The 21,731-nt window shown below is 42.6% G+C and overlaps 1 protein-coding gene across 2 annotated transcripts; it reads right to left on the reverse strand.

The window, feature by feature from the left end:
* Window positions 1–3,808: 3,808 nt before the first annotated feature.
* Window positions 3,809–21,672, reverse strand: IFT25 (intraflagellar transport 25). 2 transcript variants are annotated; one of them, XM_089666620.1, is made up of 5 exons: window positions 21,479–21,672; window positions 14,671–14,777; window positions 12,316–12,384; window positions 10,265–10,308; window positions 3,809–4,069 (listed from the first exon to the last, which is right to left on the reverse strand). In XM_089666620.1, exons 1-5 carry the CDS (start codon window positions 21,577–21,579, stop codon window positions 3,971–3,973), a joined length of 420 nt encoding a protein of 139 aa, XP_089522746.1. In that variant the 5' UTR covers window positions 21,580–21,672; the 3' UTR covers window positions 3,809–3,970. The 2 variants fall into 2 exon arrangements, with proteins under 2 accessions (XP_089522746.1, XP_089522747.1); XM_089666621.1 differs by lacking the exon at window positions 12,316–12,384.
* Between the last annotated feature and the right edge of the window lie 59 nt (window positions 21,673–21,731).

A 21,731-nucleotide genomic window follows, 5' to 3' on the forward strand; every position in this document is an offset into this window, starting at 1 on the left:
TTTAACTCACCATGCTGTTTGTTTTTACCACCCTGTGACTCCTTGGCACTAAAATGCACCCGTTTTTTACATTGTATGGACAAATGCATCCAAATGCACAAGTCCTTGGCATTTACATAGGCTTTAACATGGAAAATGTTGTTTGGAAGTGCTCTGTGTAGTGGTTTTGAAATACCGGCCACTTTATTAGGTACACCTCTTCAATTGCTTGGTAACACAAATTGCTAATCACATGGCAGAAACTCAGTGCATTTACGTATCTAGACGTGGTGCAGACGACTTCCTGAAGTTAAAACAGAGCATCAGAATGGGAAAGAAAGGGGATTTAAGTGACTTTGAATGTGGCATGGTTGTTGATGCCAGATGGGCTGGTTTGAGTATTTCAAAAACTGCTGATCTACTAGGATTTTCATGCACAACTATATCTAGGGTTTACAGAGAATGGTCCAAAAAAGAGAAAATATCTAGTGAGCGGCAGTTTTGTGGACGAAAATGCCTTGTTGATGTTAGGAGGATTGGCAGACTGGTTTGAGATGAGAGAAAGCCAACAGTAACTCAAAAAAACCATTTGTTAGGCTACGTTCACACTAGCAGTGTCAGCAGGCGTCAGACAGACGTTTGGGAAGCGTTTTTAATGCTTCTTAAACGCCTCTAAAAATTCTGCACATGGCAGCACACAGTGCTGTTCACACGGAAGCGTTAGCGTTGCGGCAAAACGGACGCCTCTGGTCGAGTCAGGAGGAGTTGAAGCCACCCATTCACGTCTATGGTGCCTCTCCACAAACGCCCGACCGGGCGTTTGTGGTGCCGTTTTAACGCCTGGCAAACGCCTACCAATTGCCGCAAACCGCGCATAGGGCGTTTTTGGAGCGTTAAAAACACTTCACAAACGCCTATCTAATGCTTGTCAAATGCTATTGGGGCGTTTGGCAAGAGTTAGAAATAAAGTCAAGTGTGAACGAGCCCTTACAACCAAGGTATGCAGAATACCGTCTTTGAACATACATGTCAAACCTTGAAGCAGATGGGTTACAGCAGCAGAAGACCACACCAGGTGCCATTCCGGTCAGCTGAGAACAGGAAAAGGAGGCTAAAATTCACACGGGCTCACCAAAATTGGACAATAGAAGACAGGAAAAACGTTACCTGGTCTGATGAGTCTCAATTTCCGTACAGATGATTGTGCATGAAAATCCCAATAGATCAGCAGTTTTTGAAATACTCAGACCAGCCGTCTTGACCAACAACCATGCCGCGCTCAAAAGTCACTTACATCCCCTTTCTTCCCCATTCTGATGTTCGGTTTAAACTTCAGCAAGTCTTCTTCACCACGTCTAGATGCCTAAATGCATTGAGTTGCTGACATGTGATTGGCTGATTAGCAATTTGTGTTACCAAGCACTTGAACAGGTGTACCTAATAAAGTGTCCGGTGAGTGTATATACTGAGTATACAGTATGTGAAGACTCTAAACATAATAGGCTGAAATCCAAACCAGAACATTTTCTTTAGCTTCTCCGAAATGTAGTGCAACAAACTTGCTTAAACGTTTCTTTCATTTTGTGGACCATCCACATGAATATAGTATATAAGGAGAATGTCACCAGACAAGGAACTAGGAGGTTCACGTCACAGCCAGGCTGGGTGCGCAGATGGTTTTCCTCACCATGCCTATAACCAGTAGTAGAGACCTGCAGAGTGACCTTGCCTTACCTCACCCTTACGCTACAAAAAAAAAAAAAAAAATGAAATACATTTTATGACAAAAAGTTCAGTAGTAATGCACAACAGGTTTACTGTAGTTATGTCATTTGCATAGCTAACTTATTCTGGATCTGTTTCACAAATCCTTGTAGCAATGAATCTTCATAAAATGTGATATAAAGCAGTTTATTTTATAATGTCACAAAAAGGAAAGTGTCTACTTTGTACTTTTCATAAAAGTGTTTTCTCTACACCATCCTATGGCCTTTGCCGGAATTGTTCTATGTGGCAGCTCTGTACATATATAGTTTTTTGCTATACAAACATGATTTTTAACCACCACACTATCACCATATTGTAAATGAACAGTGGTGAACTTCTATTTCAGTAATGTCCTTTATAAATGTTGCTCCAGAAATAGCAAAAGCGTCCGTTAGTGTTGGCGAACTAAGCTGTCATACAATTCGTTCACAGACACTGCGTACAGAGCTGATCCAAGTGACTCTATACCTTAGGATCACTGTGACTGGTCACAGCAGAGAGACCAATCACAACGATCACATAATGTGAGCCTGCGCCTTACCCTTACAACAGAGGAAGGAGAGAAAGTGAAACTAATGAATGAAGGAGCCATTCATTAGTTTTTGAAGACAGCAGAGATCAGCAGTAGCTTCAGATTCAAGTAAAGTTTAACCATTTAATCCTGGTGCTCTTCCATACATATGTCAGCATGTCTCTTCAGTGATCTGTAGATGACACTTCATCTCCCTTATCTTGCTCACTGGAGCGGAACTAAACCCTCCTATCGTTTACAGCCAAGGAAGTTTCCATCTTAGCCTCTGTTTGATCTGCAACTGCCATGGTGGTGCACATGTGATCGGTTATGGCACCAACCTATCGGTTGTTTAACATTTTGATTGAAAGCGTAAGTAAATGGGACAGCATTCCTAGCATGCTGAGAAAGTAATTTTTTTGCAACCATTAAATTCTATGCATGCTTAATGCATTCTCTGCATTAACCCTTTGAGGACTGTAAGATTTTGGAACGCCAAAAGAATCAATTTTTTTGTTTTTAAAGTTCGTACACTTCAGTTGCTGTAACTAAGCCATTTCATGAAATAATTGGCAAAAAGCTAGATCCATTTGTTGTTTGTTGATAAGAACTAAAATTTTGACTCAAACCAAAAAAAAAAAAAAAGAGTCTTAAGTTCTTAATCAGATGATACACGCAATTAAAAACATGGGACAAATACGTCTCTCTCCCCTCTCTCTCTCCTCACTGGCCCAGAGAAAGTAGCAGGACCCACTGGATTCCACTGTCAACCACAGCCAGTAAAAAGGAGCGTCGGCAGAGCTGAGCCATGCTCTGTGTGTCAACAGACACACAGAGCTGACTAAGGAGTGAACATGCACATGTAACCCATAACAAACGGCTTGCTATGGGGGACCCGAGAAGACGATGATCGGGGCTGTCTCTGCAATATCAGCACAGAGCTGGTAAGTATAACGTGTTTGTTATTCTAAAAAAACAAAAATGTGATCCTTTACAATCACTTTAAAGCATCTTTTCATAATATACATTAGAGGACTGGTTGATTGCCATGTTTCTGCTGCCAAAAGAAATAAGGGGAGAGATGTGATTTTAGCATCTCTGCTGTGAATTTTGAATATGAATTTCTTTACAATTCCTCTAGTTACAGAAGTGCACAAGAACATGTTTTAGAGTATTTTTATGCTTGCTCAGAAAACAAACATTTTAATCTGCGTAGTCTGAGCACAGGTACACTTTAAACCCAGTCCACTGCTGCTCTCAGTGGTTCGATCTCCTGGCCCCTACCTCACCCTGTGTTTTGTAGTTATGTAATTGCCATTGGGAAGAACCACAGAATGCAGTGGGGGACCAGGAACCAGACACTTCAACTGCAATATAGCAAATATTGAGAGGAAATACTAACTTTTTTTTTACAACAATTTTCCAGGGGGCACTATTCATTTTTTTTTTTGTGACAGAAAGGATTGCAGTTTTTATGAAGTGGAATTGATGTCATATCACATGGCCAATATAGATGTAGACAGTACAAAGTGGAGTTCTTTGAATACACAGTATACCAAAACACAATATTTATTTATTTATAAAAATACAATACAAAATTTGAATTCATTATAAATAGTTATATCATGTAGTGAATCCGCTTTTTTTGTCTTTCTATATGCATTGTTATTGAGGGAGCTATATACTTTAAGGTAAGCTACATAAAGCTGCCATTTATATTACACTTTCTGCTGACACGCTGCGCACAGCGACAAAATGGTCAAACCCAGACAAGATCACAAAGCGCAAATGGACCGCTTGTACTCCAGGAAGCTGGGGGAACAAAAAAAAAAAAAAAGTTTTAAAAAATGTTACATTGTTTATAGAGAGCAAATACAGTTTTGTATGCGGTGAAGATACGTATGTGGAATAACATAAAGTCTATCTAAATTCAAAAACAAAATATATGGTCATTTACCAGTCCTCAGATGTGATGGCTGCATTATATTTCCTTTCTTTTCACCTGGTAATCCTGCGAATAACACACTTCCTACCATAGTTGTCAAACTAGCTGTACCTCAAACATGTCTGCTTTTGACTTCTATACATGGCGGGTGGAGATTTAGTAGTTTACAGAAGGAAGATAAGATTTGTTTTTGCTTTCCAGCTCACAGGAAGTGTCATGGACACTGCATTTCTAGCAAGATCAATGGATATTTTCTGTACTTGCTAAAAATGTTATTAGCCTGAAAAATAACTGCAGCCATAAAGGACTGGTACATGGTTATATATTACATTTTTGTTCTTGGTGTAATGGAACCGGATCCCGACTGCACTTGGGTATTTCCATTAGACTCCCGCTTCCCTGTCCGAACACCGACCACAGACACCACTCTTCAAGTAAAACCAGGAAATAGACTACTTTATTTTAACACAGATACAAAATATATACACTCAGGGGACAAATCCCCCTCCCTGCATAATGACACAGGGTGGGGCAATCTACATTTAGTAACAAGAGACACACAGGTATTCAAACTTCACTCCAGCAGACAGTCCCATCAGGAGGGAGGGCTGCTGGAGACACCCCCCACTAAGCCAATACACATAAACACATACATCCCATAATAGTTTGCTCCCAAGCAAGACACACAATAGAACAATGGGATGTAACCACATAACACCAAACAATCAACAAACCCCCACCCCAATAGTAGGACATTTCACCCGGTACCCCTAACAGGCACAGGGTGACTTACACATAAGAGGGATATGGGAAGCTGAGACAGGGGTCTCCTCACCTCTCCAAACTGAGCTGTGTTCCATGGGCCCCCCACCCAAAATGACTCCCGTCACACTTGGGTTTAGATATCCTCTACAGTAGACCTCTTGAAAGCAGAAATATGCCATTACTGACTTATCAATGCACACAGTCTAAATCTGTGCCAGCAAAAGGTTATGCAGTTGCTCTTTGTGCATATTTCCACACAGTACTGAAAAATCACTAAACCAGATGTATCACAGAATCAACTAAACTGAAAGCATTAGATGAAGCTGCAAATGTGACAAGACCTGTTTTGCTACAAACAGTTGACTTTTTATCTAGAAAACTCCATTGTGATCTGGTCAGTCAGCTTCTTTTATCCTGTAATAAGATTTCCCTTAGCTAAGCAAGTACCGTATATACTCGAGTATAAGCCGAGTTTTTCAACACATTTTTTGTGCTGAAAAACGGCCCCCTCGGCTTATACTCGAGTCAACCTCTGCAGGGGGGGCGCGAGGCTCCGTCAAGGGGGGCGCGTACAGGGGTGGGCAGAGGGCTGCTGTCTCTTACCTGGCTCCCACGATGATCCATCCAGGAAGCGCTGCTCCTTCCGTCACTCCGGCCACTCCCTCACTCCTGCCGCTCGGCTCCGCCTCCTCACCGGTGATTGGCCGCCAGAACTGTAGCTCAGGAAAGGTACACAGGCGGACAATCACGGGCAAGGAGGCGGAGCCGAGCGGACCCGCGAAAATCGAGTGAGGGAAAAGCCGGTAAGTGTGCAGTGCAGAGGTGCTGCTGCAACCACATATGCTGGCTGCAGCAGCACCATACTGCAACAGGGGTCAGCAAGTGTCATTGGTGTCAGTGGGAGGAATAGTGCTGCATCATTGGTGTCACTGATACTAATGATGGGGCATTATTCCTCCCACTGACACCAACGATGGGGCACTATTCCTCCCACTGATACTAATGATGGGGCATTATTCCTCCCACTGACACCAACGATGGGGCACTATTCCTCCCACTGATACTAATGATGGGGCATTATTCCTCCCACTGACACCAACGATGGGGCACTATTCCTCCCACTGATACTAATGATGGGGCACTATTCCTCCCACTGACACCAATGATGGGGCACTATTCCTCCCACTGACACCAATGATGGGGCACTATTCCTCCCACTGATACTAATGATGGGGCTTATACTCGAGTCAATAGTTTTTCCCAGTTTTTTGTGGTAAAATTAGGTACCTCGGCTTATATTCGGGTCGGCTTATACTCGAGTATATACGGTAAATAGAATGTAAATTCATACAGTACTTCAGACAAATATAAAGATTGCTCTTTAGTCCAGTAATGTAATCATGCACACGGGGTGTTTTAATAACACTGGTAACATTAGCTGTGTAAAGTCACGTTAAAAACATGAGGTTTTCATAGTTTTTTTTGCATTAGCATTTAGCGGCTTTTTTAGCCCCAAAAAATTTTTTGGGGTCAAAAAAAGTCCAAAACCACCTGGTTGCCGCGATTTATCGCGTTTTACTGTGTTTTTACAGCTAACAAACTCCTCTAGAAACCCACTAGTTCTGGGTTTTTTGCCAGCCAAAAAACGCCTCTGCCAAAAAAACATTGATTGCAGTCTATGTGTACATGGACACATAGGATAACATGGTGGGGGGTTTACTGGCTGTAGAAAAAAAACATCAAAAGCCAAAAACAGCTGCCGTAAAAACATCCAGTGTACATGAGGACTTAAAAATCATTAATCAGCAAATATGTTTCAACCTTCTGGTTGAATTATTAATAAAAAAAAGATTCAAGACTGATTTACACCAATCAGCCATAACTTTATGACCACCCACCTAATATTGAGTAGGTCCTCCTCTTTGCACCAAAACAGCCCTGAGCAGTCAAGGCATGGACACCACTAGACTTATTAAGGTATGCTGTGCTATCTGGCACCGAGCCATCAGTAGCAGATCCTTTAATTCATTTTAAATTGTGAGTTGGGGCCTTCATTAATTGGACTTGTTTTTCCAGCACACCCCACAGATGCTCAAATGGATTGAGATTTAGAGAATTAGGAGGCCAAGTAAGCACCTCATACTCATTGTGGTGCTCCTCAAAGAATTCTTGAACCATTTTTCTTGAACCAGTTTGGCATGGCGCATTATTTTGCTAAAAGAGGCCACTGCCATCAAAGAATACCATTTCCATGAAGGAGTGTACTTGGTCAGTACCAAAATTTAGGTAGGTGGTATGTGTCAAGCAACATCCACATGAATGGCAGGACCCAAAGTTTCACAACAGAACATCCTCTTCCTCAGGTTAGCGATGCACACGCACCAGGCCATCCACATGATCTTAACGATAATGTGATTGATCAGACCAGGCCACCTTCTTCCATTGCCTGGTGGTCCAGTTCTGATGCTCACGTGCCCATTGTAGGTGCTTTTGGCTATAAGCACAGGTCAGCATTGGCACCCTGACTGGTATGTGACTACGCAGCCACATACACAACAAACTGCGATGCCTATTTTTTCTGCATCCAACACATCAACCTTAGGGACATGTTCTCTGCTGCCTAATATATCCCACCCACTTTCAGATGCCATTGTAATAAGATAATCAATGTTATTCATTGAATGTGTCAGCGGTCATAAAGTTATGGCTGATTGGTGCATATTTTGTATTTTCATATCCAGTTAGCAAGTGCAGTCCTAACCATGAAACTAAAACCCTTCCACCATTCATTCCCTTGTATAATGACATCACTGTTGTTGATCATTGAGGTGCTCTCATTGGATAGTGGGATTGTGGATGTGTAAGGCTCAAGTCTGGGGGGTGCTACTCAGACCTAAAGTCAATAAAGACATGTCCATAGTAACAAACGGAAACCAGGACTAGGAAAAAATATATACGTCTTCTTCCTAAAACAAGGTATTACGTCATGGTCCGCCTAGGCAGGACTTTTATTTTAGGCCCATTCACACTTGGGCGATTAGGAATCATGGGCAGAATTGGCACAATCTGCAATTGTCGCGCAAGAAAGCACGCATGAATCGGTGCAAAATGCGCGTGTAAAATCTTGCCTGGCCCAGGGACAAGATTTGGCCCCTTAGTTTCTTTGCTGTGACAAACGTGTATAGGGCAACTCATTCAAGTGAATGGGCTGCCCTATGCACAAGTGGAATCGCATGAAAATCGCCCATGCAAAATCTCCAGCAGGAACGTGTGTTCTTCCTCCATGCAGTGTGAACGGAGCCTTAAGGCACCATTTAGAGTTTTGTAGCTTGAAGCTCAGTTACAAATCTCACAAAAAAAGAAATCCCATGTAGATAATCTCACATATGAGCGCTCTGGTGCCTGTAGGTCAATCCTGACATTCCAAAAGCTATGTAAGCTACTTTTGAGGCAGAATAGGGCATTTTTGGCCCCATACATCTGAACAGGAACATCCATAAATGTACAAATGGAGCATTTTTCTGTGGTTTTTTTTTTCATTCATATTTCTGGCTTTTTTTTAGCCTGTAAAGACTTGTCTCCTCCCCCCTACGGCTTCCCATTGGCTAAAATAAAAAAGCCTATAGTATGAATATGCATGTAAACGGTTTCAAATACGCTTCAAAAAGGTGCATGCAAAATGCTAAAAAATGGCTGAAAATTGCTCTGCTCTGGTGTGATTGCAGCCTTCAAGAGTTTGTAAACCCTTAGGGCTCGTTCACACTTGACTGTTTTTCCAACTCTTGCCAAACGCCCCTATAGCGTTTGACAAGCATTGGTCCGGCATTTGCGGAGCATTTTTAACGCTCCGCAAACGCCGCATGCGAGGTTTATCGGCGGTTGCTAGGCGTTTGCCAAGCGTTAAAAACGCCCCACAAACGCCTATAATGAAGTTTGAATGGTATTAACGCTCAGCAACCGCCCCGCAACCGCACCGCAAACGCCAGCCGGACATTTGCGGAGCAGCACCATAGGAGGCTTCAACTCCTCCTGACTCGACCAGGGGCGTCCGTTTTGCCGTGAAGAGACGCAACGCGACGCTAACGCTCCCGTTTGAACAGCACTATGTACTGCAATGTGCAGAATTTTCCCAGGCGTTTGGGAAACGGTAAAAACGCTTCCCAAACGCCTATCTGCCGCTTGCTAACAAGGCTAGTGTGAACGTAGCCTTCCATATACCCAGTGAAGTGGCTGGCCTTAAGTGATACACAGAGATTAAACAAACCCTCCTACATAAGTTGTACTTGTCTATCTGCAGTCTTATCTTCTCTACATCAGTTCAAAGTGCAGAATTTATACAGCTTGTCTGAGGTTTCACAAAACAGGGAGCTGAAATTACACTCGGCAGAGCTCAGTGAGGAGAACTCTGAGAGCTGACTGGAGGGAAGAGACACACACCCCTGTGATTGACATCCTAAGCTCTGTAACCCCCAGGAACAGAGCTGAAGATGTCAATCACAGGCTGTGTGCTAGAGATCCCTCCCCTGTCACCTTTTTCTCTTGATGTCAGAAAACTTGTCAGAAGTGATTCATGCTGATAGCCAAGCAGAAGTAGCAGACAGAAATGACACTTGGGGGGAGGTTTAAACTTAAACTTGTAAACACATAATTGGATGCAGCTGTGCATAGTAAGCAATCAGTTTTATTCTCAAAGCTTGAATTGAACAAGCTGAAGTTAGAAGCTGATTGGTTACTATGCACAGCTGTGTCAGTTTAAGTAAATCTTCCCCTTAAGAGCTCTAGACAGAAGCAAGTACACACTATAGAGCAGTGGTTCTCAACCTGTGGGTCGTGACCCCTTTGGGGGTCGAATGACCCTTTCACAGGGGTCGCCTAAGACCATCGGAAAACACATATTTCCGATGTGTAAAGAGCAGCTGCTGTGTAGAAACAGCCGTTCTGTAGAAAGCAGCTACTGTGTAGAAAGCAGCCACTGTGTAGAAAGCAGCCACTGTGTTGAAAGCAGCTACTGTGTTGAAAGCAGCTACTGTGTTGAAAGCAGCTACTGTGTTGAAAGCAGCAGTATTGGAGGTAGAACGACACATCATGAATTATAATTACTGGGTAAATAATTTTATGGTTGGGGGGTCACCACAACATGAGGAACTGTATAAAAGGGTCGCGACATTAGGAAGGTTGAGAACCACTGCTATAGAGGGATGTGCTTTGTTCATATTTCATGTCTGAGGTTTCCAACCACTATAAATTTTTGAGATGGCAAAAAGGTTCATTGAAAGTTTGAGTGGTTTAATACTTACAGTCATTTCTTCAGTGTGGAATTGTCCTTCAACATGCTCAAACTCTGCAACCAAGTGGAAAGAAAATCCTTTTCAGTCATGATGCTGCAACAATACATCAATATAGATAGCAGCAAAAGTCTCTTACAACACACATGACAAGATAATTGCTGAAAACCTCATACTTCTGAGACCCAGAAACACACTAATTACATCAGTACAATAAAAAGCAGCTTATAAATTAATTTAAGGCCAACTTTAGGATCTTAGCAACTCCTCCCAACTCCCCCTAACTCCTAGTATAGAAAAAAAAAACCCTATTCAAATACCTATTTTACCTAGCAGATGCCACAGTCACATGACAATCCTTCTCTTTTCCTATGTCTACCTCCTGGGGTCCTTCTTCGGGTGTCCACATGATGGCCTGAGTGATTTAGGCACCTCTTATTTGTGAAAGCAACACTTCCAATGGGCGCGCCTTCTCTCATAGGCTCCAGAGGCAGGAGACCTCACGTGGCAGGGACGGGACCAGTGCTCAAGAACATGGAAAAACGTCTGGTCCCCAGGGCAGGAAATTAGCTTGCCTCGTAGAGGAAACTGGCCTTGATCAAGTACACTGCAGGATGGCTTAGGAAGAGGTGTTTGGAATCAAACCTGAGGTGTGATGTAATTGATGCACAATGCACTATTTACATTTCATTTTTTTTGGAGCTGGACTTTAACCCCTTGATGCCGACCGCAGGCAAATTAGCAGCCTCACAGAACTGGGCTTTTTTCTGTGGGGCCGCTAATCTGTGTATTTGTCTGTCTGCTGAGAGCGCATCACACAGTGCGCTCGCAGCACAAAGACTGTTCTACTGATCGGGACCCAGAACTCCTGATTCCAGGTCACATGATCACTGTGATAGCCACTGATTGGCTATCACAGTGATCAGTCACTGTGAAGCCCGCCCCCCCCCCCCCCCTTGTTTTCTCTCTCTGAATGGAGAGAAATGCATTGTATCTCTCTGTCTTTTTTGAGAGAAAAAAAAACCAAATGTGTATAAAAAATAAATAAAAATAATAATAAAAAAATAAACAAAAATACCTAGATCCAAGGTTCGATCTAGGCCTGTGCCAGGGTTAGTGTTTAGGTCAAGGTTTTTGTTTTTTGGATCACGTTTTTTTTTGTTTTTTTTAAATTAGTATCAGTGTCAGTTATTGGCAGGATAAAAAAAAAAAAAAAAAAGCAATTTGTGCACTATTGTCTCTGGGCTGTACTATGGGTACAAACAACAACTAACATACACACATATGGTATCACTGCGATTGTCAGAAGCAGGAGAATTATTTTGGGTTCTTCTTTGGTGGTAGGTTATGGCAGAGCAAGAAATATACAGCTAAATTAAAAAACGTTTTGTTATTTTTTTTCACTATTGTGGGCCAGCTTTCCTTTGGTAATAGAAAAAAAAAAAAACAAATCAGGAGATATCCATTACCATTTACCACCAAATGAAAGCCCCATTTGTCCTGAAGAAAAAACAAGGTGTAATCCACCTGGATGCACAAAGTAGTTGTAAAGATATTTACGGTTTTACTAACATGTTTCAAAGTTGCAAAATTGTGCTTAGGCGTTAAGATTTGTTTTACCCTTAGGCACGAAGGGGTTAAAAGAGGAACTGCAGTATTTTTTTTCCTTCAAACACCACAATGTAAATAAGTTTCACCGCTCAAAGGACAGCCTGTATCCTCCTAGATTACCTGCAATCAGCTGGGTGCCAGAGCCCTAGAGCCCACTTTTTCTCCACTCCAATCTACCCTCCAAATAAGGGGCCGCACACCAAACAGGTTAAACTCCAGCTAAGGTTTATTGCAATGAAGTACACTCCCAAGTAAAAAACCTTAGCTGGGATTGAACATCTTTATAATGCAGCCCATTACTTGGATGTTGGGCATAGAATAGTCTTATTTAGATGTGCCTTTTTTACAATGTGAAGTTTCAAAAAAAAAAAAAAAAAAAAAAATTTCCTTTAGTTCTGCTTTCATCAAATTAAAAAACGATACAAAATCATTGCTCACAGTTACATACTCACCTCTTTCCACACAGTGCTCAAAATTAGTTGGGTCTTTGGAAGTGCTTGTTTCAATACATAAACTTCTAACTGTAAAAGAAGAAGGTTAAATAAAGGCAATGACACTTCAATACTGATGAAGGAAGCTGAACACTGTGAGTGCAACTCTGTACTGTCATCTTGTGGCAACACACAATACAGTCTATTAATACTTGGAAAGCGTGCTAAGGAAAATATAGAGGGTGCGTTAGCTCCTCTTTCTAAAAATGCCAGTAGGCTGACTGTTAGACAATCTAATAGCTTCAGTACATCCCTGGTCTTTGACCCAGCACACATATGTAGATCAGGAGTCCTGAAGTCATTGCTGCATATTTGTCCAGGATCAGTGAGAGTGTTAGTTGTATTAAAGCCTGAAGATCAGCAATCACAGCCTTTGTATTTCCTACACACAAGCACTCATCTCATTTAAGGACAGAATTATACTAATATGTTTGTGCTGAAAACTAAGAATAATAGAGTGATCCTGGCTATAGGTAATGAAAGACAGTTAGAGGTGTACCTCAGTTTACGAACTTTTCGGTTTACGAATGAAAATCGATTGATTTTTGGCCAGCTGGATCCTTTTAGTCTCCTGTGGGCTTATAACAACACCACCCTGAAGGAGGATTATTCGTGTCCCAGACCAGACCTATACCTGTTAAGGAGACCTCTACTGATTCATACACTGCGTATTTAAATTACGCATCTCGTTAGTGCGTAATTTTTACCACACCGTTTGGAGCACCGCCACTGAATTTTATTGTCATTCCGCACCATTTTATTCACACAGACTGTCACCTTTATTAAATAATTTATTTTAAATAATTTTACTGTTATTTCCAACATGTGACAGACTTCATCAGTATTATTATTATACAGTATTTATATAGCGCCAAAGGGTTTGCTCAGCGCTGTACAATAGCAAGGGGGACAGAACATGAGACAAGACAGTAACAATACAATACACAAGAGGTTCGAGGGCCCTGCTCTTTCCAGCTCACAATCTAGGAATACTCATTTTAGCGCTGCACTTATTTATTATATGTATATGTGGAAGAAGGTGCTCTGGTCAGATAAGACCAAAATTTAACTTTTTGGCCTAAAAGCAAAGCGCTATGTGTGGCGGAAAACTAACACTGCACATCACCCTGAACACACCATCCCTACTGTGAAACAAGGTGGTGGCAGCATCATGTTGTGGAGATGCTTTTCTTCAGCAGGAACAGGGAAGCTGGTCAGAGTTGATGGGAAGATGGATGGAGCCAAATACAGGACAATCTTAGAAGAAAACCTGTTAAGAGTTTGAAAATGACTTGAAACTGGGGTGGAGGTTCACCTTCCAGCAGGACAACAACCCTAAACATACAGCCAGAGCTACAATGGAATGGTTTAGATCAAAGCATATTCATGAGTTAGAATGGCCCAGTCAAAGTCCAGACCTAAATCCAATTGAGAATCTGTGGAAAGACTTGAAAACTGCTGTTCACAGATGCTCTCCCTCCAATCAGACAGAGCTTGAGCTATTTTGCAAATAAGAATGGGCAAAAATGTCCCTCTCTAGATGTGCAAAACTGGTAGAGACATCCCCAAAAAGACTTGCAGCTGTAATTGCAGCGAAAGGTAGGTGATTCTACAAAGTATTGAATCGGGGGGAGGAGGTTGGGGCTGAATACAAATGCATGCCACACATTTCAGATATTTCATACTTGTAAAAAACATTTGTAGACCTCTTATCATTTTCCTTCTACTTCACAATTATGTGCCACTTTGTGTTGGTCTATCACATAAAATCCCCAAAAAATTCATTTATGTGTTATGCCAGTACATCTAAAACTCCCTCCCCCCAATACTGACAATGCTGCTGTCCAAGGGTGGCTCCTGTGCTCCTTCAGGAGGTATGTTACTGGTCTGATCGCCAGATGAAAACAGAGAGGGGAGAGCCTAAAAATAGAAAACTAATGCAACCACCACATCTAAATGATTGATGAGCTGAGATACAATACATTTTTGGTTTTGGGTTTAATACTGCTTTAGAGAAGTATAAACTTTTGAAGAAAAAAAAACATACATACTCATGTCCCTGCTGCGATATCAGTATGATCCTATATCTGGCCCATGCCAATTCTAACAGAGAACTGAGTGATCACATCACATGCTCAGTTCTCAGTCTGCTTCAAGTGGAAAGCAGTGACGGTCAGTCACCAATCTCCGCTGTGCTTATCTAGTGCTCATTATAGCACTGGGCTGGAGTGGGGGTGAGCATGGCTGGCTCCCAGCTTTGGCCATATTTTCACTTTTAATGCTATGTATAGGAGATAAAGCTCCCTGTGGCCTTACTTTGTGAGCTTTCGATGGTGATTTTTCCAATTTTTTGCAAAGTGTTCAAGCTGATGATGAATTCCTGGGGGAACATTCCTGTTGTAGTCCAGAATGTGTCAGGATTCCTGGAAAGAAATTAAGATCTTCAAAAGGCTGAAATATGACTCTCAGAATTAAAGTATAACTAAAGGCAAATTTTTTTTTAGTTTTGGAGAGAGTGGAAAAGGATTAGAACATCTGTCATGTTATTGCTGGCTGTGTCTACGTTAGAAACATTCACTCTCTCCATTTATCCTTTTACCTTCATCACCAAAAATGAAAACAAATCCCACATTTTGGGTTGTCACCTGAGCAGAAATAGAAGGCAAAATGTCCAATGGAGACACTAGTTCTGGTCACTGCCAAGGATTTCCTCTTATTTGCTATTTTGGCTATAGAAGTGGAAATCCCCTCAATGAGACACAAATGACCAAAAAAATCATGTGCTCCCGATGATGTAATTTTTTATTAACCCCTAGACGCCGAGCCTACGCAAATATATGGCCTCTTGGCCTTGACGCCAAGCAGCTGCATATTTGCATGCCATATGAAAATACATATGTGCTGAGAGCGCGCGCCCTGCACGCTCCCAGCACATATGTCTGTGACTCACGGAAAGATCCCGATCTCCCCTTGCGTTCGGGACCTTTTCCGATCATGTGACCACCGTGACAGCGAATCATGGCGGTCACATGACCCTAAAACCCTGCCCTGCCTTCTGAAACTCTTAAAAGGCCGGGAGGTGCCGGCGCAAAGGGGTTAAACTAGGGCAGAGACGGAACACACACCACTATGTATATATGATCCCGCTGCAGCCATCTTAGATTCTGGAATACGAGTTTATACAGTTGTGGCCAAAATTATTCAACCCCCACTGAAATTGAGTGTTTTGGCCAGTTTGACATTGCTTTTGATCATTCAGTCATCTTGCTTACATTTACATTAAAGAGGCACTTGTAGGTCAGACAAATATAACATAACAGTTATAATGAAATAACCACAAATGTCTTTTCTGTGCTCACAGCATTATCAGTTTTATTCAACCCCCAAGTGACATTCAATCTTAGTACTTAGTACAGCATCCTTTTACAGTTATAACAGCTTTTAAACGTGAAGCATAGCTTGACACAAGTGTCTTGCAGCGATCTACGGGTATCTTCGCCCATTCTTCATGGGCAAAGGCCTCCAGTTCAGTCACATTCTTAGGCTTGCGCACTGCAACTGCTTTCTTTAAGTCCCACCAGAGGTTCTCAATCGGATTTAAGTCTGGTGACTGCGATGGCCACTCCAAAATGTTCCAGCCTTTCCTCTGCAACCATGCTCTAGTGGACTTGGAGGTATGCTTGGGATCATTGTCCTGTTGAAAGGTCCAACGTCTCCCAAGCCTCAGGTGTGTGACGGACTGCATCACGTTTCCATCCAATATCTCCTGGTACTGAAGAGAATTCATGGTACCTTGCACACGCTGAAGCTTCCCTGTACCTGCAGAAGCAAAACAGCCCCAAAGCATGATTGACCCTCCACCATGCTTCACAGTAGGCAAGGTGTTCTTTTCATCATAGGCCTTGTTCTTCCTCCTCCAAACATAGCGTTGATCCATGGGCCCAAACAGTTCTAATTTTGTTTCATCAGTCCACAGAACACTATCCCACAACTTTTGTGGTTTGTCCACATGGCTTTTGGCATACTGCAGTCGACTCTTCTTATTCTTTGGAGACAGCAAGGGGGTACGCCTGGGAGTTCTGGCACGGAGGCCTTCATTACGCAGTGTGCGTCTTATTGTCTGGGCTGAAACTTCTGTACCCACATCTGACAAATCTTTTCTCAGTTCCTCAGCAGTCACACGGGGACTTCTCTCCACTCTACGCTTCAGGTAGCGCACAGCAGTCGAAGTCAGCATCTTCTTTCTGCCACGACCAGGTAGCGTTTCAACAGTGCCCTTTGCCTTGAATTTGCGAATGATGCTTCCTAAGGTGTCTCTTGGTATGTTTAACATCTTTGCAATCTTCTTATAGCCATTGCCCTTCCTGTGAAGAGAAATCACCTCTTCTCTTGTCTTCCTGGACCATTCTCTTGCCTTCACCATGTTTGTAACCACACCAGTAAATGTCTAGAAGGAGCTGAGTATCACAGTCATTTTAAAGCTGCCTAATTGGTGCTTATTATGCTTGATTGCTGCTCGGTGACATCCACAGGTGTTTTCAATACCTGATGGAAAGCACCTGTATGAACCTCTGTTCTTCAGAGTGGTAGTCTTTAAGGGGTTGAATAATTGTGGCAATGAAGAAACCACATAAGAACCATTTACTACTGTATTACATAAACAATTGATGTCATTTTAGTTGCATTTGGGTAGTTACAACGTCCTTGTAGGATTTGATTCTGAATACAATTCCAAATGTACACTATAGTCCCTAAACCCCTTTACAGCATTGGGGGTTGAATAATTTTGGCCACAACTGTATGATAGGAAGTGCCTGATTGTCAGTGCATTTGCCACATTAAATTGGTGTTTTAATCTGGATTACACTATCGAGAGCCTGACCTTTTCTTTTTCATGATACTATGTCCAACTGAGTATATATGTACAGGGATCTGATATAACGCAGCAGTACCATCATTTGACATGAGGTTTTGAGGAAAGCTGGATATCTTAGACTGATACACAAGTGCTGGTTGACCACTCTTAATTGGGGATCCCATGACTCTAGCAAGCCTCTCTTTGTTGTACACCAAGGTGCTGTGTGGTTCATCATTAAGAAGTTTTGGTAGCATTTGCGTATCCACATGTCATTTCCCTCATAGTCGAAGAACCATTGAATTCACAGTTTTTGGCTTCACATTTGGATTCCTTTATTTTTCCAATTTGTGCTGACACATAAGAGTTTGTCATATTTGTATTGCACTAGTGCTAGCTGCTATATTTTTTGACAACGGCGTCCTAGCGCAGTTTTTTTCATTCTCAAAAAAATGACAGAGGTTTTAACTAGAGATGGGCATGGGCAGGGTGACCTGGCCAGCAGCTCACTGGAGTACAAAGAAGCTGGGGTCCGGAGTCTGGGTTATTAATATTGCACAGAAAAAAATAAAATATTTATAAACACTTGTCAAACAAATACCATTGGGCTAAAAAGCCCTTCCCTTGGTGCAGAAGACCTTTCCTGCAATAAAACAATAAAAAGTAAACATATAATATTCTCCAGCATTTCTGTGTACAATGGGGCTACATGCATTTGGGCACATTAGCTGGTGCAGTGTAAAGACACTGTGGGGTTAATTTACTAAAGCTGGGCGGCTGTGTGCAGCTATTTGCTTACAGTTGCCTAAGGTGCATTCCATGTATTATGTCTGTGCTATTACTTTATGTAAATATGGGTGCATAGCTGCATACAGCCACCTTCACCCATTCAGGTCTATGGACCACTGCATGCTGCTCTAGGACATCAGGGACACCAGAACCACACTAGGGTTGATTTTCTAAAACTGGAGAGTGCAAAATCTGGTGCAGCTCTGCATGGAAACCAATCAGCCTCCAGTTTTTCTGTCAAGCTGCATTGAACAAGCTAGAAGGGTATTGGCTACCATACAGAGCTGTACCAGATTTTGCGCTCTCCAGTCTTATTAAATCAATCTCACTCAAATTTAGTAAGAAATTTAGGCCAAAATGTATTCTGCAACGTCTTTGGTTAAAACAAAATATGTGTATAATAATTGATTTGTGAGAAAGTTATAGCATCTACAAACATGCTGTACATATCAGGGATGTGCAATCCCTATCGCCTGATGCCTGGGACATGTAGTTCCGGGCGCCGGGCAGGTATCTTTTTTGGCCTTCAGGTGCAGCAATCGGCGGCAGCACCTATAGAAAATATAGGGTACTAAAGTTTGTTGCCGTTTCACAAGCGCACACAAATTTAAGGTTTGACACGTTGGATATCTATTTATTCGCTGCAACCTCATCTTTTATATTTTCCCCAAAAAATTGGATAATTTATTGCTTGTTTGCCCTAAAATTAACTTAAGTGTATTTACCACTATTTCATTCTCTAGGATCTCTGATTTCAGAAAATGATTTTCTTAAACGTGTGCAAATAACGCAAAAATAGCTCTGGCAGTGAATGATAAGTCCGACACACCCCTTTCCTAACGAGCAGCCAAGGTCTTGCCCCTCCCTGCTAGTCCCTGGGGGCGGGGCTGGAGAGAGGCAGGGAGGGGGGAGGAGATAAACAGTGCAATGTTAAAAGTATTAAACGTTTAAGTCGCCATAAAGCCCCTTTTGTTTTAAAAGCCCCGGACGTTACTTAAAGCAGGCTTAAATACAGTTTTGGTTAAATTTATGTTTTTTATCAGGACAAGTAGATTGTCATGAGGTGCAAGTAGATTGGGGCACCGATTTAGTCCTTGGGCAAGTAGTTTTTTCAAACATTTCCACACCCCTGTGTATGTATATATATATGTATATATATATATATATATATATATATATATATATGCCCCTCATGACAATCAATATTGGAATTTATACAGCTTTTACTTACAAACTGCCTATCACATTTCTTCAGATGCTAAAATTCCAGGGCAGTAAAAAAACAACCCCCATATAACCCCTTTTTGGAAAGTTGACACCCCAAGGAGTTTGTTGAAAGGCACGTTGAGTCCATAGAAGATTTTATTTCTTACCACAAATGTTTTGAAAATTACAGATTTTTTTTCTTACAAAAAGTTGTCACCTAAATGATATATTGCTCACACATGCAATTGGTATATGTGGATTAATACCCCAAAACACATTTTACTACTTATCCCGAGTATGGGGATGCCACATGTGAAAGACTTTTTGGCAGCCTAGCTGCATACAGGCCCCCAGAATCCAATGACCACCTCCAAGCTTTCAAAGGGCATATTTCCTCATGTCACTCACTACCTATCACAGTTTCGGAGGCCCTAAAATGCCAGGACAGTGCAAACACCCCCCTCCCCTTCCTGAAATGACCCCTTTCTGGAAAGTATACACCCCAAGGAATTTGATACGAGGCATGGTGAGTATTTTGCAGATATTTTTTGTCACAGGGTTTTAAAGAAGAAAAAGAAACAATACATTTTTGCTGTCTTTCTTCAAGTTTTTTTACATGTTGATCATATCCCCCCTTGAAGTGGAGTTCCACTCACACTGTAAAAAAATAAAAGTCAGCAGCTACAAAAACTGTAGCTGTTGACTTTTAAAAAATAGCCACTCACCTGTCCCATGATCCAGCAGTGCCCCCGCTGCAGCCCGTTTCACTGGCCATCCTGTATTCCAGGCGCCGGCATCTTCAGTGTGGGCACCCGGCTGTGACAGCTTGCGGCTTCACAGCCGGGTGTCCAATGCGCATGCAGGAGTAGAGCTGCGCTTCCTGAATGGCCCCATAGTCTTCTGGGACCTGTCACGTGTCCCACAAGACTACAGGGAGGGAGGGTAGGAGGACAACTTCCACTTCCAATTGCCTAGGCGATCACAGCGGAAGTGGGAGCGGGTACCTGTCAGTTTCGGGTACCCGCTCCCCAAAGGTGCCAATCCTTAATGGAGAGCGGGGGACCGATCTTTAAAGCGGAACTTCCCCTTTTGGGTGGAACTCCGCTTTAATCTCCTCTTCTCAAGAGAGAATATATTCAGTTCCTCTAATCTTTCCTCATAGCTGATCTCCTCCATGCCTCTTATCAGTTTGGTTGCCCTTCTCTGTACTTTCTCCAGTTCCCCAATGTTGTTTTTGTGAATTGGTGCCCAAAACTGAACTGCATATTCCAGATGAGGTCTTACTAATAATTTGTACCGGGGTAATATGATATATCTCTCTCTGGAGTCTATACCTCTTTTAATACAAGAGAGGATTTTGCTCACATTAGAAACCGCAGCCTGGCATTGCATGCCATTATTAAGCTTGTGATCTACCAGAACCCCCAGATCCTTCTCCACCATTGATTCCCCCAGTTGTACCCCCCCCCCCCCTAGTATGTATGATACATGCATATTCTTAGCCCCCAAGTGCAGAACCTTACATTTATCAACATTAACCCTCATTTGCCACATAGTTGCCCAATTACACAGTGCATTGAGGTCGGCTTGTAAGTTGGACACATCCTGTAAGGACGTTATTCCACTGCACAGCACATTCCCATGATATCCAGTGAACATCTTCACATCAGTGTGTTGTGTTAGAAGACGGTGCGCTGCATTGCTTTTGAACTGCAGAAGACCTGCGTTACAGGAAATCGTCGCTGGACACACAAGGCCCTAAGGCTGCATTGACACCTTGGTGTTTCCGGAAGGTGCAGCAACATGAACAGGAGTGAGCATTTTGGAAAAACACACGGAAAGTGCCACGCAACAAACATGCCAAAATGCATGTTGGGAAAACCATGTTTTGCTCCATGTACATAGGACGCCCATGCGTGTCACATGTTCCCACTACACTAGGTGCGAATGGGGCCTAATGTGAACACCGCTCAGTACAGTGTTCAGGCCCTTCCAGTGACAGCCTGCTATGCCTGTCCCTTGACACAGAGCTATAAGTGTCGCCTACAATACATTCCAATCAGGACATAGTAACAAGGACTGTCTGCCTGTAGAAATGTATCTCCATCTTACCAACCAATCAGGCTCTGCCTTTCCCGTTGCTAAGCCAAATAAGAAGCTGTACCTGAGGCTCTGATTGGTTGCTAAGAGGGAAGCACAAGCTGCTCCGCAGTCTGACCTGAGGCCTAACAATTGGTAATCGTAGTCCAGAAAGCCTCGGTGTGTAGTGCTCACCCGTCTATGATGTGCTCGGCCGGGTGTCTGCCTTCACCAGAGGTAGCCAGGGCCAACACAGCCCCGGCAGAGCTCAGGCACAGGTCCCCCGCCCGGGTCATTTCACCTCACACCGGAATCTGCTCTCTCTTCTCTGCAAGCCCACTGCAGTAGAGTGCCGCTTAGGGTTGCTAGGAAACAAGACGCAAGGAGGAACCACATACCCCGGAAGTAAACGCAAATAACTCGGAAGCGCGTTTGGAAAAAGTGCTCG

The sequence above is a fragment of the Staurois parvus genome, unplaced genomic scaffold (assembly GCF_062004578.1).
Source record: "Staurois parvus isolate SC_StPar_1 unplaced genomic scaffold, SC_StPar_1.0 ptg002753l, whole genome shotgun sequence".
NCBI lineage: Eukaryota > Metazoa > Chordata > Amphibia > Anura > Ranidae > Staurois > Staurois parvus.